Raw genomic sequence first — 12,450 nt, forward strand, 5'->3', positions numbered from 1 at the left:
CCACGCCAACGTGCTGCTGGGTGTGTTGACGAATCCCTCATTTCATCCACGTTCCAATAACTGAGGAGCTCCATCTCTGACCTTGATAAATTCCTTGATAAAACTGTATTTACCAGCAGCTTCCAATATCACCTGAGCCCTCCCATCCTTTAATGTATAAACTGCTCCTCCATCCATCCCCGTTTATTATCTTGTCTGTAACTAGACATTGCCGCCAGAATGCATCCCCTGCAGAAACTAGGCCTTTCCACAGCAGGATCCGACAAATCCACATCAATGTGGCACCACGCAGATTTGTAAAGAAGCAGGGCTGCCTAATATCTCTCCCTGTGACATCTGGAGAAGGACAAGTAAAGACCAGGTACATTCAGCGGCTGCCACTCAGAGCAGCCAGAGAGTCAATTCACTTCCCCAGCCTCATAGGTTACTCTGTGAAGGTGCATGGGAGTTCCCTCCTCCGGCTTGGGGCACAGTGTTCCCTTGACTCTTGAAAGCCAAATTGCCTTCAGTCCTTGGGACCCTTTCATTACCGTTTGAACAGGCTGGGGTCTGATTTGCAGGATCTCTTCTCCATTTTTTTTTTCCCTGTCACCCCCGTAAAGACCAAAGCATGAGAGGTGCTTAATGCCACTGTTTGCCATGAGAAACCCGCTTTTAAAATGTGACTTTGTTCAGCGATTGTGGTGGGGAAGGCTCAGGTGCCCTTTGGCGGAGGGGGGGTTGGGGGGGTTGCGGATCAAGATCAAGAGTAGAGAGGTGAGTCTTTTCTGAGACACTAGATGGCACAGCAGCTCTGAGCTGGCGGCCTTGGGAGAGGCTGGCCTGTCATTGATGTCCCGCAAACTCCAAGATCCACCTGGTGCGGGGAGAGGGGCTCATAGTGTGATTCACTTTGGTGGGCATGGGTTGGCCACTTGGGCTCCACCTGACCTGCTCCCTACGACTTCCCTCAACGTCAAGTCCTAACGGTAGGTTGAGGCCCCAGGAACATCAGTGAGTTTGCTCGCGGCCCACCTCTCCCAAATGCTTCCGTGGCTTTGCTAACTGGGAAAATACTCGGCTTTTTTTTAGAGTAAGTCCACTCACACCTCGCAGTCCTGACTTCCGTCATCACATTAAAACATGTGCTGTAGGGCAGCCCGGGTGACTCAGCGGTTTAGCGCTGCCTTCAGCCCAGGACCTGGTCCTGGAGATCCGGGATCGAGTCCTGCGTTGGGCTCCCTGCGTGGAGCCTGCTTCTCCCTCTGCCTGTGTCTCTGCTGCTCTCCCTCTCTCCCTCTCTATGTCTCAAACAAATAAATAAATAAAATCTTTAAAAAAAAAAAAAAAAACATGTGCTGTAAACAGGACCAAAAAAGTTCACTGCTACCTGGGTGGACTGCCAAGCGACGGTGGCTGGCCTGGTGATTACACTGCCCACGGGAGACCACACGGTTGTGTCTGTCTGTCTTGCTTGCTTGCTTTTTTTTTTCTTTTTTCTTTTTTTTCCTTCCATGTTGAATGTTATTTATGACTCAGAGACTAAACTGGTTTTACACTTTGTTCCATTACGTTTCCAAATAGCTGCCATGGGTTTCGCCACAGCATCCAGCAAGTTCTCGTGCAAGTGTTTGCTTCTCTGTAGTGGTTATTGATGGATGGAGGTCCGGGGGGTAGGAGAGGCCGCCACACGGATTTCTGTGCAGGTGTGGTCCGCGTCCCCAACAGGGTCGCCCCTGAAGGCAGCGGAGGCCACGTTTCCTGGCAATCTCTGCTGTATGAGAGGCAGGTGGGGAGCAGACAGGCTGAAGTCCCACCCCGCCCCTTCCTCCCGTTAGCTGCCAAACTGAGGAGGATTTCTCAGGAATGGAGCCTTTCTGGGTATTTCCCTCCTTTTCTTCCTCTGTGCCTGGCAGGAGAGCCCAGGGCTTCTCTGGCAGACTTCTCCCTGGGCATTTGTCTTAGAGAGCAGGTCTCCAGTTTTTAGCCTGGGAAACTGCTGCTGCCCACTGCTCAGTGTGGGGCATGGGAAAGAGGGCCGACTGCCCACTGACCTGGGAGAAGCAGTCTGACCCTCTCCTGCCCTTATCTTACCTGCCTTGCCTTCTCTGTTGTCTTCCTCCTGTGGTGGTTATCTGTGAGGATGGAGCTGTTGGCTGCTTCCGGCCTTTTCCCAGACATTTTATTCTATCACCCCAAGATTCCCACAACCCTCTGGTCTGCCCATTGTACTATTTTGTGGTTTGTGGTGATGGTGATGCATGTTTGTTTTCAGTGCTGCTTTGGATTTTAAAATACCTTTCCCATCAGACCTTTAGCATGGCAGATAAAAATACAGCCAACAAAGGGCTGAGCCCCGCAAGTGCTGCTTGGTCTTCGATGGTCACCTCTCCCCGGGCTGCCACTGATCTTGATTTAGTTAGACTGAGTGACTTCAGCTGGTCTAACGTGGTAACTTCCTCCTCACAGCTGGATGAATAAAATCCATAATCCTATAGAAAATATGTCTTCTCTATCATTTTATGGGATTTGAAGAGGCGAGGTTCAGTATTATCCCGTCCACTTCCTCTGTTATTATTTGCCATGACACAAGCATGTGCCATATCAAAAATGAGTTGTGTCACAGGCACCTCCTCTTACTTGATCTTCATGAGGAAGGACAGCAGAGCACAAGCCCCCATATCCCTCAGACCAAGAGTTGGTCCACAGTACTGCTGCCTTCTCCCTTGGGCAGACTCTCAATTCAGCATGAATTGTAAGAGCATGTGTGTTCGGGCATCTGATGAGCTATATTGAGCATGCACCCTGGTAACAATGCCATCCTGCACTTGGGCTATATTCCCGATGTATCAATACTTTGCATATATTAACTCGTTTGATCTTTATGACAATCCTTTGTTATTCCCACTTTACAGATGCAGACACAAGGCATTACACCGATCACATACCTAGGAAGTTCCCGATTTAGATCTCCAATGGAGTTTCTGCTTCCAAGTCAGTGCCCTTTGCACTTCCAGGTGCTGCTTCTCTTGAGAATAGACTAGAGTTATGAATATTTAAGCATTCTTCCCAGTGTGTTGTGGTTACCACAGTGGCAGGACTATGTGCCATGGGAGAATAAGGGTTGGAGAATGAATTTTAGCCAGAAGAGATGAGATCTGAGTTGGACTTGCAGCAGAACAAAATCTAGCAAAGAGAAGGGCACGTGGAAAGTCTCAGAGGCACGAAAAAGCCTTGCATGTTGCAGGGATGCAGAGGTGTCTGGTATGGCTGGAGCAGAGCAGAGCCATGAGGTAAGGTGTGGAGAGAGGGGAGACAGACGAGTCTGGAAAAGGAGATGGAGATCTGCCTTCACAAAGCCTTGTGTGATGATAAGGGAGCCTTTCTGGACCCACTGAGCTCGTGGAACCTACGGGTTATCAGAGAGGAGATGGCCAGGAAGCCCTCAGAGCTCAGGAACATTTGTTTGGAGATAAACACTTAGGTCTCAGCATTACATAGATGAAAGTTGGGGGGGGTCCCCCCCAGAGAGAGAGAGAAGGTAGAGAACACTGAACGCAGGGCTGACAGCAGAGCCTTGGGATACAGCACAGCTCCAAAAATGAACAAAAAAACAACAGACCAAAGAAGACGAGGAGAAGCACATAGGAAGGCAGGAGAGAGCCAGGAGTGTGGCAGCGTGGGGAGAAGGAGCTCCAGGCAGCGCTCGGCGGTTTGGGACAGCAGGGTGTTGAAGAGATTTCCATAATTCCTTCAATTCTTTACCAGCCTCAGCTCTCTTCTCCCACACTCCGGTGCTGGTCCTAAGATGACCTAGAGTGGCTCCAAGGACGGCCTTGAACCACTGTGTCAAATGCTGTGTCGAGCAGCTGACAACGCGCTTCATCATAGGTTTTTAACTCTTGGACAAAATATAACCATTTTCATTTGATTTTCTCTTGGAGTCTGGTTGGCATACATAATTAGTTCTAACATAATGGGATCTATAGATCCTAAGGACAGCACTTTTTTTTTTTTAATCTGTAAGAGTTGGTCAGTATGGAGTTCACACTGATTAATATTGTAAATGCTCCTCCTAAACTCAGAGATCGGTTCCCAACTTTGACTCTGTCAAGATTTTAGTGCTAAATTCTAACCTCTTTTCCCAACTGAGTTTTCTTCCTCCCCACGGAGGTGAGAATGAGACTCGGCAACTGTTTTCCCTTTTAGTCATGCTTCTAGAAGGGTCCATGCTATTTGCAGCTGATGTCAAGTAGCAGAAACAGCAGGGCTGCTCCTCGTGCTGAAGAGCCGTAATCCTATTATGCCTACCTGAGACGTTCACATTAGCTGCTGCTATCTCAGGAGATGGACTGAGGTGACTCAATTGACTTTTAAATCCCCAAGGGTCCCAGTTTCAAAATGCCCATGTCTAAGTCAAGTGCTAGATTAGGCCCCTTCCTAAGAAGGCCTGGTTCCTTTAGAGCCCCCATGGCCATAGCTTTTTCTTCGGGGTCTCTGGGTCCTCTTCTTTCTGAGTTCCGTTCTTAAGCACCGATTGATGCACAGTGGTGTCCTTCAGTGGCGATTCTTCACAGGAGGGGAAGCTGCCTGGCATCGCTCTGGGTCATGGACTTAGCACCCGTCCCTTTGAATAGTCAGGATTAGGAAACAGAGGAGGTAATATGCATGGTATGCAAAGAGCTTTCTTCCTCCAGTTAGCCCCACTTGATCTGTCAAGTCCCTGATATTATGTATAATATGGTTGCAAAATTAATTTTTTAAATTATTCAATCCAGTCAACTATTTTAGAATATTTACAATTCAGTTTTGATTACTCAGACTACTTACCCAATAACTCGCTAAGTTTCAGATGTAATTTGCTGGCCCAAACATCATACTTTATCTGTAAGTTTGTTTAATTTTTGAAGTGAGGGTTTGAACTTTGAATATGTTTGCTGGGGTAGGTTTTTTTTTTTTCCACTTAAATAAATATGCAGGTACCTTTACATCCAGTACTTCCTTAGCTCCCACATCTCTCTCAGGAAGATATTGTCCCCATTTTACAAATGAGACTGACACTAATGTCACATGCCTGTTGAGTGGTCGCACTGTTAAAACTTGATCTTTGGACTCAAAATCCAGTGCTCGGTTTAGTACACCAAGACTCCCCAAACTGATTTGACCAAGGAACACTTTTTAAAATGTAATGTAATTAAGGATGGAACACCATCAGTACCTCATGAAGGTTTAAATGTTTAGCATACAGTAACACTGAGGAATACCATAAATTGTTGGAATTTTAGGACAAGATACATAAAATAGACTGACAGTAATTAAGAGGTGACATACATGACTGTATCAATTAGCTGCATCAATTAGTAAATGTTGCCTGTCCATCCACATAGCACTTTGAGGATTAATAACCCTTGTGTTTGTCTTTATTTTGTGTGTGTGTGTGTGTATGTTTGTCTTTAAATTTCAAAAACCTATTCGCCAGGATTCCTTTTATTGTAGAGAGCAGTAGAAAACCCAAATTATTGACCAGTCATGTCAATTATCTTTGGTGTATAATTAAACACTATTAGTGATTCCAGAACAATCACCAGCATGAAAGACAATTAGGAATCCACTCAGTCCTCCCATGCCAAAGTGTCCATAACACCTGCATATTCTATCCTTGGAGGCAGGTTATTAGACTAGTTTTATAATAATTTATAGGAAAAATAAACTTTAGATACAACAGTGATTGACATCTCATGAAAGACTGGTCATCCTTGGAACAAATTTTGGGAAATGAGAGTGTATACCTTCCTTCTCTTCCTTTCTGACTAATCCCAGACATGACTATTTGCCTTCTGCTCATCTCATGCCCTGACTTTGTCAGGGATAGGTCAGAAATTTTGAGTCTCTATTAACCCTTTATTTGAGTTCCATGCTAGAAGCATATTATATTCCCCAAAACAATAGTGACAGCCGCATTATTCTGTTAGGCTAAAACATCACACAAGATCCCAAGGAATTTGGATGAGTCATCCAGTTGATGAAATCAATTGTTCCTATATGTGTTAAAAGACAAGTTTTGTAGTTATTGATTCAGATAGTAATGAAAACAGTTTTTTTAATTTTTTTTAATTTATTTATGATAGTCACAGAGAGAGAGAGAGGCAGAGACACAGGCAGAGGGAGAAGCAGGCTCCATGCACCGGGAGCCCGATGTGGGATTCGATCCCAGGTCTCCAGGATCGCGCCCTGGGCCAAAAGCAGGCGCCAAACCGCTGCGCCACCCAGGGATCCCTGAAAACAGTTTTTTTAGAGCAATCATCTACAAAGTGAGAGAAAGTTAGCCAACCACAATGTTCTTCCCTGAGAGTGGAAGGGAAGGATACTGCGTGCACATCCTTCCATCGAGGAGCACATTCATTTCAAAAATCCCTTTAGGAATTATAATGATGTGATCTTACCCTCTGTCAATATCTTTTTACAGAGATTTCTCCTAAGAAGTCCCCTCAACACATTACTGATCCCCGAATCCATTTCTTTATTTCAAGCTTTTACGATGAGTTTTTTGTCATTGTTTTCTTTTTACTTTTTTCTTTGTAGACCTGGCCAGAGGACCGTGGATGACCTAGAGATTATCTATGAAGAGCTCATTCACATTAAGGCCTTATCCCATCTTTCTACCACAGTAGGTTTTCTCTTAGTTGAGCATGGTTGAAGAGGTGGGGGTGTTAAATGCCCTGTTAGCAGTGGAGGAGAGTATTATGGTTTGGGGGTGGTGGTGAAGGAGTGCCTGAATTCTACCTCATAAATCACCCCTACTCTCTCTCATGAGATGGTAAAGAAGTTATACCCAAGAACAATCCCAAAATGGGATCAGGTATTATCACGTTGTTAATAGTTGGCCATGTGCCCTAAACCCTGAAGCAGTAGGAGTGAGTAGGACTGAAAAATGTACTTGACTCTTCCAAACCTGAATCTTGGTATCTGTACACTTAGACAAGAGAACTAGGCCTTAAGAAGAGCTCTGAGACCCTTCCGTGAATATAGAACCAAAAGGAGGAAAGAGAGAAATCAAGATGACCTGTCTTGGCCCACAGGGCCAGCTTTGCCCACGTTTGCTCCCTACTAAGAAGGAAGCAGAAGGTTCAGGAGAAAATTGCTTCAGATGTATCAGAGCACAATAGTAGTACCCACTGGTGAAAAATAGCCCAATCGCTATATCTGATTCTGACTTTTACACGATCAGGTTATTTAGGAAGGCAGTGGACAGAGATTTGGCCTCTGAATAGGGACAGAAAACACCTCCTCCAGTAGAAGGAATACAGGAATGTGATTTCCAGGTAACACAAGTCTTCTCTATGCTAATAGTTCAATAATAATAGTATCTAGAAGTTATTTCAGTATTCAAAAATCATATTCTAAGGCCCCTTAGCAATATCTACATGTCTGATTTTCCTTTCATTCCCAGCTCACTAGATGGCATTATGCTATCACATGGTTGCAATGCCTGCAGTCCTTTCTCTGGAGGGTGGGGGGGTTAGGTCTCCTGAGAGCAGTGAGGAACTTGCCACAGCTCCAAGGAAAGGGCTCCAAACCCTTCCCCCTTCCAACTCAGATGGAACTGCCCTCCCATCCCTGCCCTGTTGCACTACTTGGAGTCTAGAAGCTTGCTTGCCTACCTGAGTAGGATATTCAGGGGTGTGGTCTAGCCCAGCTCCCTTTCCTGCACACCACTACCTTTGTCATCCTCATTGTGTCCATTGGAGTAGGGACAGCTGGTGTTCCCCTGCATGTGTAGGCATCATGAGTTCATGCTGTAGACAGAAGTGAGAGGAGACTCCTTTTCCTTACCTATGTTCCACATTCCCAGCATGCTCCTGCTGTCACTTGCCTAGCTTGATGGAATTGAGAGGACTGTGGGGGAGTCTCCTCTTCTAGCTCAAATCCTGGGCAACCAGGCACTGTGGGAAGTTCTCAGGTCACTTTGTTCTTAGGAAGATAGAGCCAAAATTTGGGACGATAATTTAGAATTTTAAAATAATTAGCTATGTAGGAATATAAATCTGCTCACACATCTAGGCTTAACTATTCACCTCTGAGACATTGACTCTTCCAACACGTGTGTAGTGATGCATTACCTGTGATGTAAGGAAGAGCCTCTCATGGCAACAGAGTCCTCTGATATCGTAGGTGCTCTCGCCTTCATACCTAAGACAGATGACTGGCAGAGAAATTGGCTAGTTCATACCTGTGAAGCCACATTTTAAATGGTTTCTGGGGGAGATTGTCTTGTATGAATTGACTTGCAAAATAGCTTTTGTCAGAGCCTTAAGAATCCAGTGGCAAATTTAGTGAAAGTGGTTCTAGATTAGAGTGCAAAGTGGAGGGTGGCTGTGTGGGCAGAAGGGAACAGTCAGCACTGCTTAGAAGGAAAACAAGTCCCCACCCCACCCCCCAAATCTGGCCTTTTGGAATTCTCTCTCTCTCTTTTTCTTCTAGGTGAAACGGGAGTTAGCAGGTGTTCTCATTTTTGAGTCTCATGCCAAAGGAGGAACTGTGTGTAAGTAAACGTAATGGAACATTGTGCCTGGCGAGCCTCTCACGAGCATATGCCCCGGGAACCTGACTGCAAATGCTTTCCTTTTTTGGGCGCAGGTCATGTGGCAGTTTGGTTTCTCGGGACCTGCATTTATTCTCAGCGTGTGCCCGATCCACAAAGTGGTTTTCTGGTACCAGCTTGATAGCTATTGCCAGCCTGAGTCCCCGCTTGCTCCCTGCTGACCCACGGCAGTGTCTAAAGAGGGTGGGATGAAGTCGTTGCTCTTCAGAAAGGACCCTACGTGGGACCTTTTCACAATGACTTTACTTCAGTTTGGTTTTCGGAGAGCAAGTCTTTCTCCCCAGAGCCCTAGTCAGCAATAAACTACCCTGCTTGCTTTTTCTTCTTATTTCCACGTATCAGCTCCAAGCCTGAGAAAATTTCTTTGCCCCAAATACTAGAGCAGTGCTGAGTATATCAATAACTCTCCAGAATGCAAGTTGTTTAGTTCTGTGCTGGAAGCAAGACATTGAAATTTGATATTAACAAATGAAAGCAAAATTGTTTAAGCCATCATTTTTCCCAAGTTCTACAAAATGCTTCTTGGCAAACATGGTGTGTGGTCTCTTCAAGCCAGGAAATGCTTCCTTCTTTAACCTCCCATGGAGGATCAGGAGACACACCAGCGCACCAAGATTCTCGGAAGTTCTGCAATAAAGAAAAATGTTAGGCTCCATTTAAACTGACATTTTTTAAATTTAGTGAAACATAGGACACTTTTTTAAATGGACACCTGTTAACTTTTCAAGAGATGTTTTTTGGAAAATCTTGTTCTTTTTTCAGACTGTGTTAGCCAAATAAGCAGGAACATGAATTGTAAAACCAAAAACTTATAAAAATTACATTTCACAATATTTTACTTTCAGTCATCCTAAGTGGTATTCCTAACATGGGTATCTATTTAATTTTTTTTTTATTTTTTTTTTAAATTTTATTTATTCATGATAGGCACACAGTGAGAGAGAGAGAGGCAGAGACACAGGCAGAGGGAGAAGCAGGCTCCATGCACCGGGAGCCTGACGTGGGATTTGATCCCGGATCTCCAGGATCGCGCCCTGGGCCAAAGGCAGGCGCCAAACCGCTGCGCCACCCAGGGATCCCGGGTATCTATTTTAGTAAGAATGTTTTTTCTTCACATTTTAAAGGTTCACTTTAATATATTTTATTTTTATCATCAGTGATGACTTACAACTTCTCATCTATTTTTTTTTTCATTCAAACTTAAGTGATTGTTTTCATTTTATTAAAAATATTTAAATATGGTGTCTGGATGGCTCAGTTGGTCAAGTTTCCAACTCTTGATTTTGGCTCAGGTCATGATCTCAGGGTCGAGAGATGGAGTCCTGCATTGGACTCTGCACTTGGCATAGAGTCTGCTTGAGATTCTCTGTCTCTCCCTCTACCCCTTCCCCTGTTTGCTCTCTCTCTCAAATAAATAAAATATTTTTTTTAAATAGAGATAATTACAAGCACTTCATTTTCATCAAACACTAACATTATGCCATTTTTTCATATTTTCTAAAGAATGAAATTATAGATATAGATACAGTTGAAGGCCTTTTGTTCCTTCCTTTATCTTATTCTTTTCTTCCCTCCCCAAGATAACTCCTACCCTATATGTAGTGGCTGTCATTCCAACCCATTTTTAAATAATATCCATAGGTATCCATAAACATTAGGTAGTGCTGATTTTCATGTTTTCAAACTTCACACTGGTGGTCAGGTTACTTTTAAAAACTATTTTCTATAACGTAATAAGTTGTGATGAATTGTGGGGGAAAGTGTATGTGTTGCTTTAAGAAATGGATTGCTGGTACATTGGTCTCTAGTAAATTCATATCTTTTAGAGCATAGCAAATAACACAGTATTTCTGTTCCTTTCATGTTCTATAGAAAACGAGACAGTATTCCACCTGAATAAGTTAGTATTTGCCAGTAATTTTTTTTCCTTCTGGAATAAATGCATAATTCTGGGGACTTAAAAATGATGATTTGATAAGCTGTAATTTATATTGATGTGCTTCTATTCTTGTCATAAGTCTTTTCATCTTTTTGTATCTAGTGTTTAACCAGGGGGAAGAAGGCACCTCCTGGTACATTATTCTGAAAGGATCGGTGAATGTAGTCATTTATGGCAAGGTATATATATCTTTCTCTTTTTGAAACTTTATTATGCTCCATTTACTAGTGTGGCTCTAAGTATTAACAATGCAATGCTACAATTAGACTTGCAACAACATTGTTACTCAACATAGAAAAGACATTATAGCATCTCTAATCATAAATTATCTCAATTACCATACTCAGTAGATTGAACTTTCTGGGGCTCATCTCCTTATAGATACATAGATTTAAAATAAATATATAAAATGGTACATTTAAGTTAGGCCATAATCCCCATTACTCAATGAAAAAAATAAAACATTATAATCTAATTATAGAACTCTCCCTTGGCATCCCTGGGTGCAGCCCGTTTATATATACAGTGTTTTGGGGGAAAGGGGGTCTTGTGGCGTGAGGTGAGTGGGTGTTTGCTCAGATTCAGGGACCGTCTTCATCTGAATGTTCTGCTCCTCCAGGGCGTGGTGTGTACCCTGCACGAAGGGGATGACTTTGGCAAGTTAGCATTAGTGAATGATGCCCCAAGAGCTGCTTCTATCGTCTTGAGAGAAGATAATTGCCACTTCTTAAGAGTAGACAAAGAGGATTTCAACCGGATCCTAAGGGTGAGTCCAAGGCAAAGTGTGGCTGAGGCACATCTCATTTTTCCTTTTGCTAGACAAGCAAAGATTAGAGTGTGGTGTTAATTGACTAGTCCTGTAACTACTGAACACTCTATGAACAAAGAGCCTTGGTTACAAACCTGGTATGCCGGTGTGCGTTCCAGGATCCAAAGCGGTTATTCCAATAAAGCTGCAAATGTGGCATGTATGCTGGACCAGATAAGTGCACACACCCCTCCTGGCCCATGAGAATTAAAGAAAAACAGGGAGCGCCTTGGCCAGATGTCAGTCTGAGACCTTTCTCTTTGGCAATTCTAGGTTGGCCAGTTTGTGTCCTTCCCCCCTCACTCTCCAGCTTTTTCTCCATCGTAGACCTTCTAAGTACCCACCTCCCGTCTCTTCCCAAGACTGAGCCTTTCTCATATCATCACGCCTTCTCCTGATTTATTGAGTGATTACATTTTAGTGGGAATTAACGTCAGTCATGGTTACTCCAACCAAGCATTTTCATTTCAAGTGCTTTATGTCAAATTGATTCACACTAAAGGAATTTCAAACTTTAGCAAGTAGGTGAAGAACAATTGGGGTGATAGAGAAATGAGATTGCACTTTGCAGTTGGCTCTGCAAATGCGCCTAATGTAAGCTTATTAAAGTATTTGTGAGCGTGGGTGATGTTGAGAAGAGATGGTCCCTGATCTTCCCCACTCCCCACTATACACACACATACACACACACACACACACACACAACCCCTGGAACTCCTGGGGATGATGACAGTGTCCCATCACCCTTGGCCTCTCAGATGGCCTGCAGTCCACCCTGCCCCAGCTTGAGTTCACCCTGAGAGATGGTTCCCTCAAGGATCACTTTGCTCTTTCCCTCCTTGCTGGCTCACAGAGCAGACTCCCTTCTCTGCCTCTCCCAGCCTTAGTACCTTTTCTGTCCTACCCTGAAGTCCTAAATGCAGTTTCTGTGCTTTCTGATATGCTTGGCATTACTTCATGATGATTTACAATGTCTTTCTCCATTCCTAATATATGAACACCTGTTCACACACAGCCTTAAGCATTTGCCTTTGGTGGCAAAATTTCTGACAACACAGTTTGTCTTAGGAATGCAATCTCTTAATGCAAGGAGAGTTAAATTGGAATTATACCATTGAAGAA

General features: G+C 43.9%; 1 protein-coding gene across 13 annotated transcripts in view; it reads left to right on the forward strand.

Moving 5' to 3' along the window:
• Window positions 1-12,450, forward strand: part of RAPGEF4 (Rap guanine nucleotide exchange factor 4) — a 283,291-nt gene that overhangs the window by 213,003 nt on the left and 57,838 nt on the right. For all 13 annotated transcript variants that reach the window (XM_025460193.3, XM_025460194.3, XM_049106225.1 and 10 more), the window contains 4 exons: window positions 6,562-6,646; window positions 8,461-8,521; window positions 10,623-10,699; window positions 11,140-11,286. In XM_025460193.3, coding sequence (XP_025315978.1) covers window positions 6,562-6,646; window positions 8,461-8,521; window positions 10,623-10,699; window positions 11,140-11,286 — 370 coding nt within the window. The remainder of the gene's footprint in view (window positions 1-6,561; window positions 6,647-8,460; window positions 8,522-10,622; window positions 10,700-11,139; window positions 11,287-12,450) is intronic.

This window comes from Canis lupus, chromosome 36 (genome assembly GCF_003254725.2).
Source record: "Canis lupus dingo isolate Sandy chromosome 36, ASM325472v2, whole genome shotgun sequence".
Taxonomy (NCBI): Eukaryota; Metazoa; Chordata; class Mammalia; order Carnivora; family Canidae; genus Canis; species Canis lupus.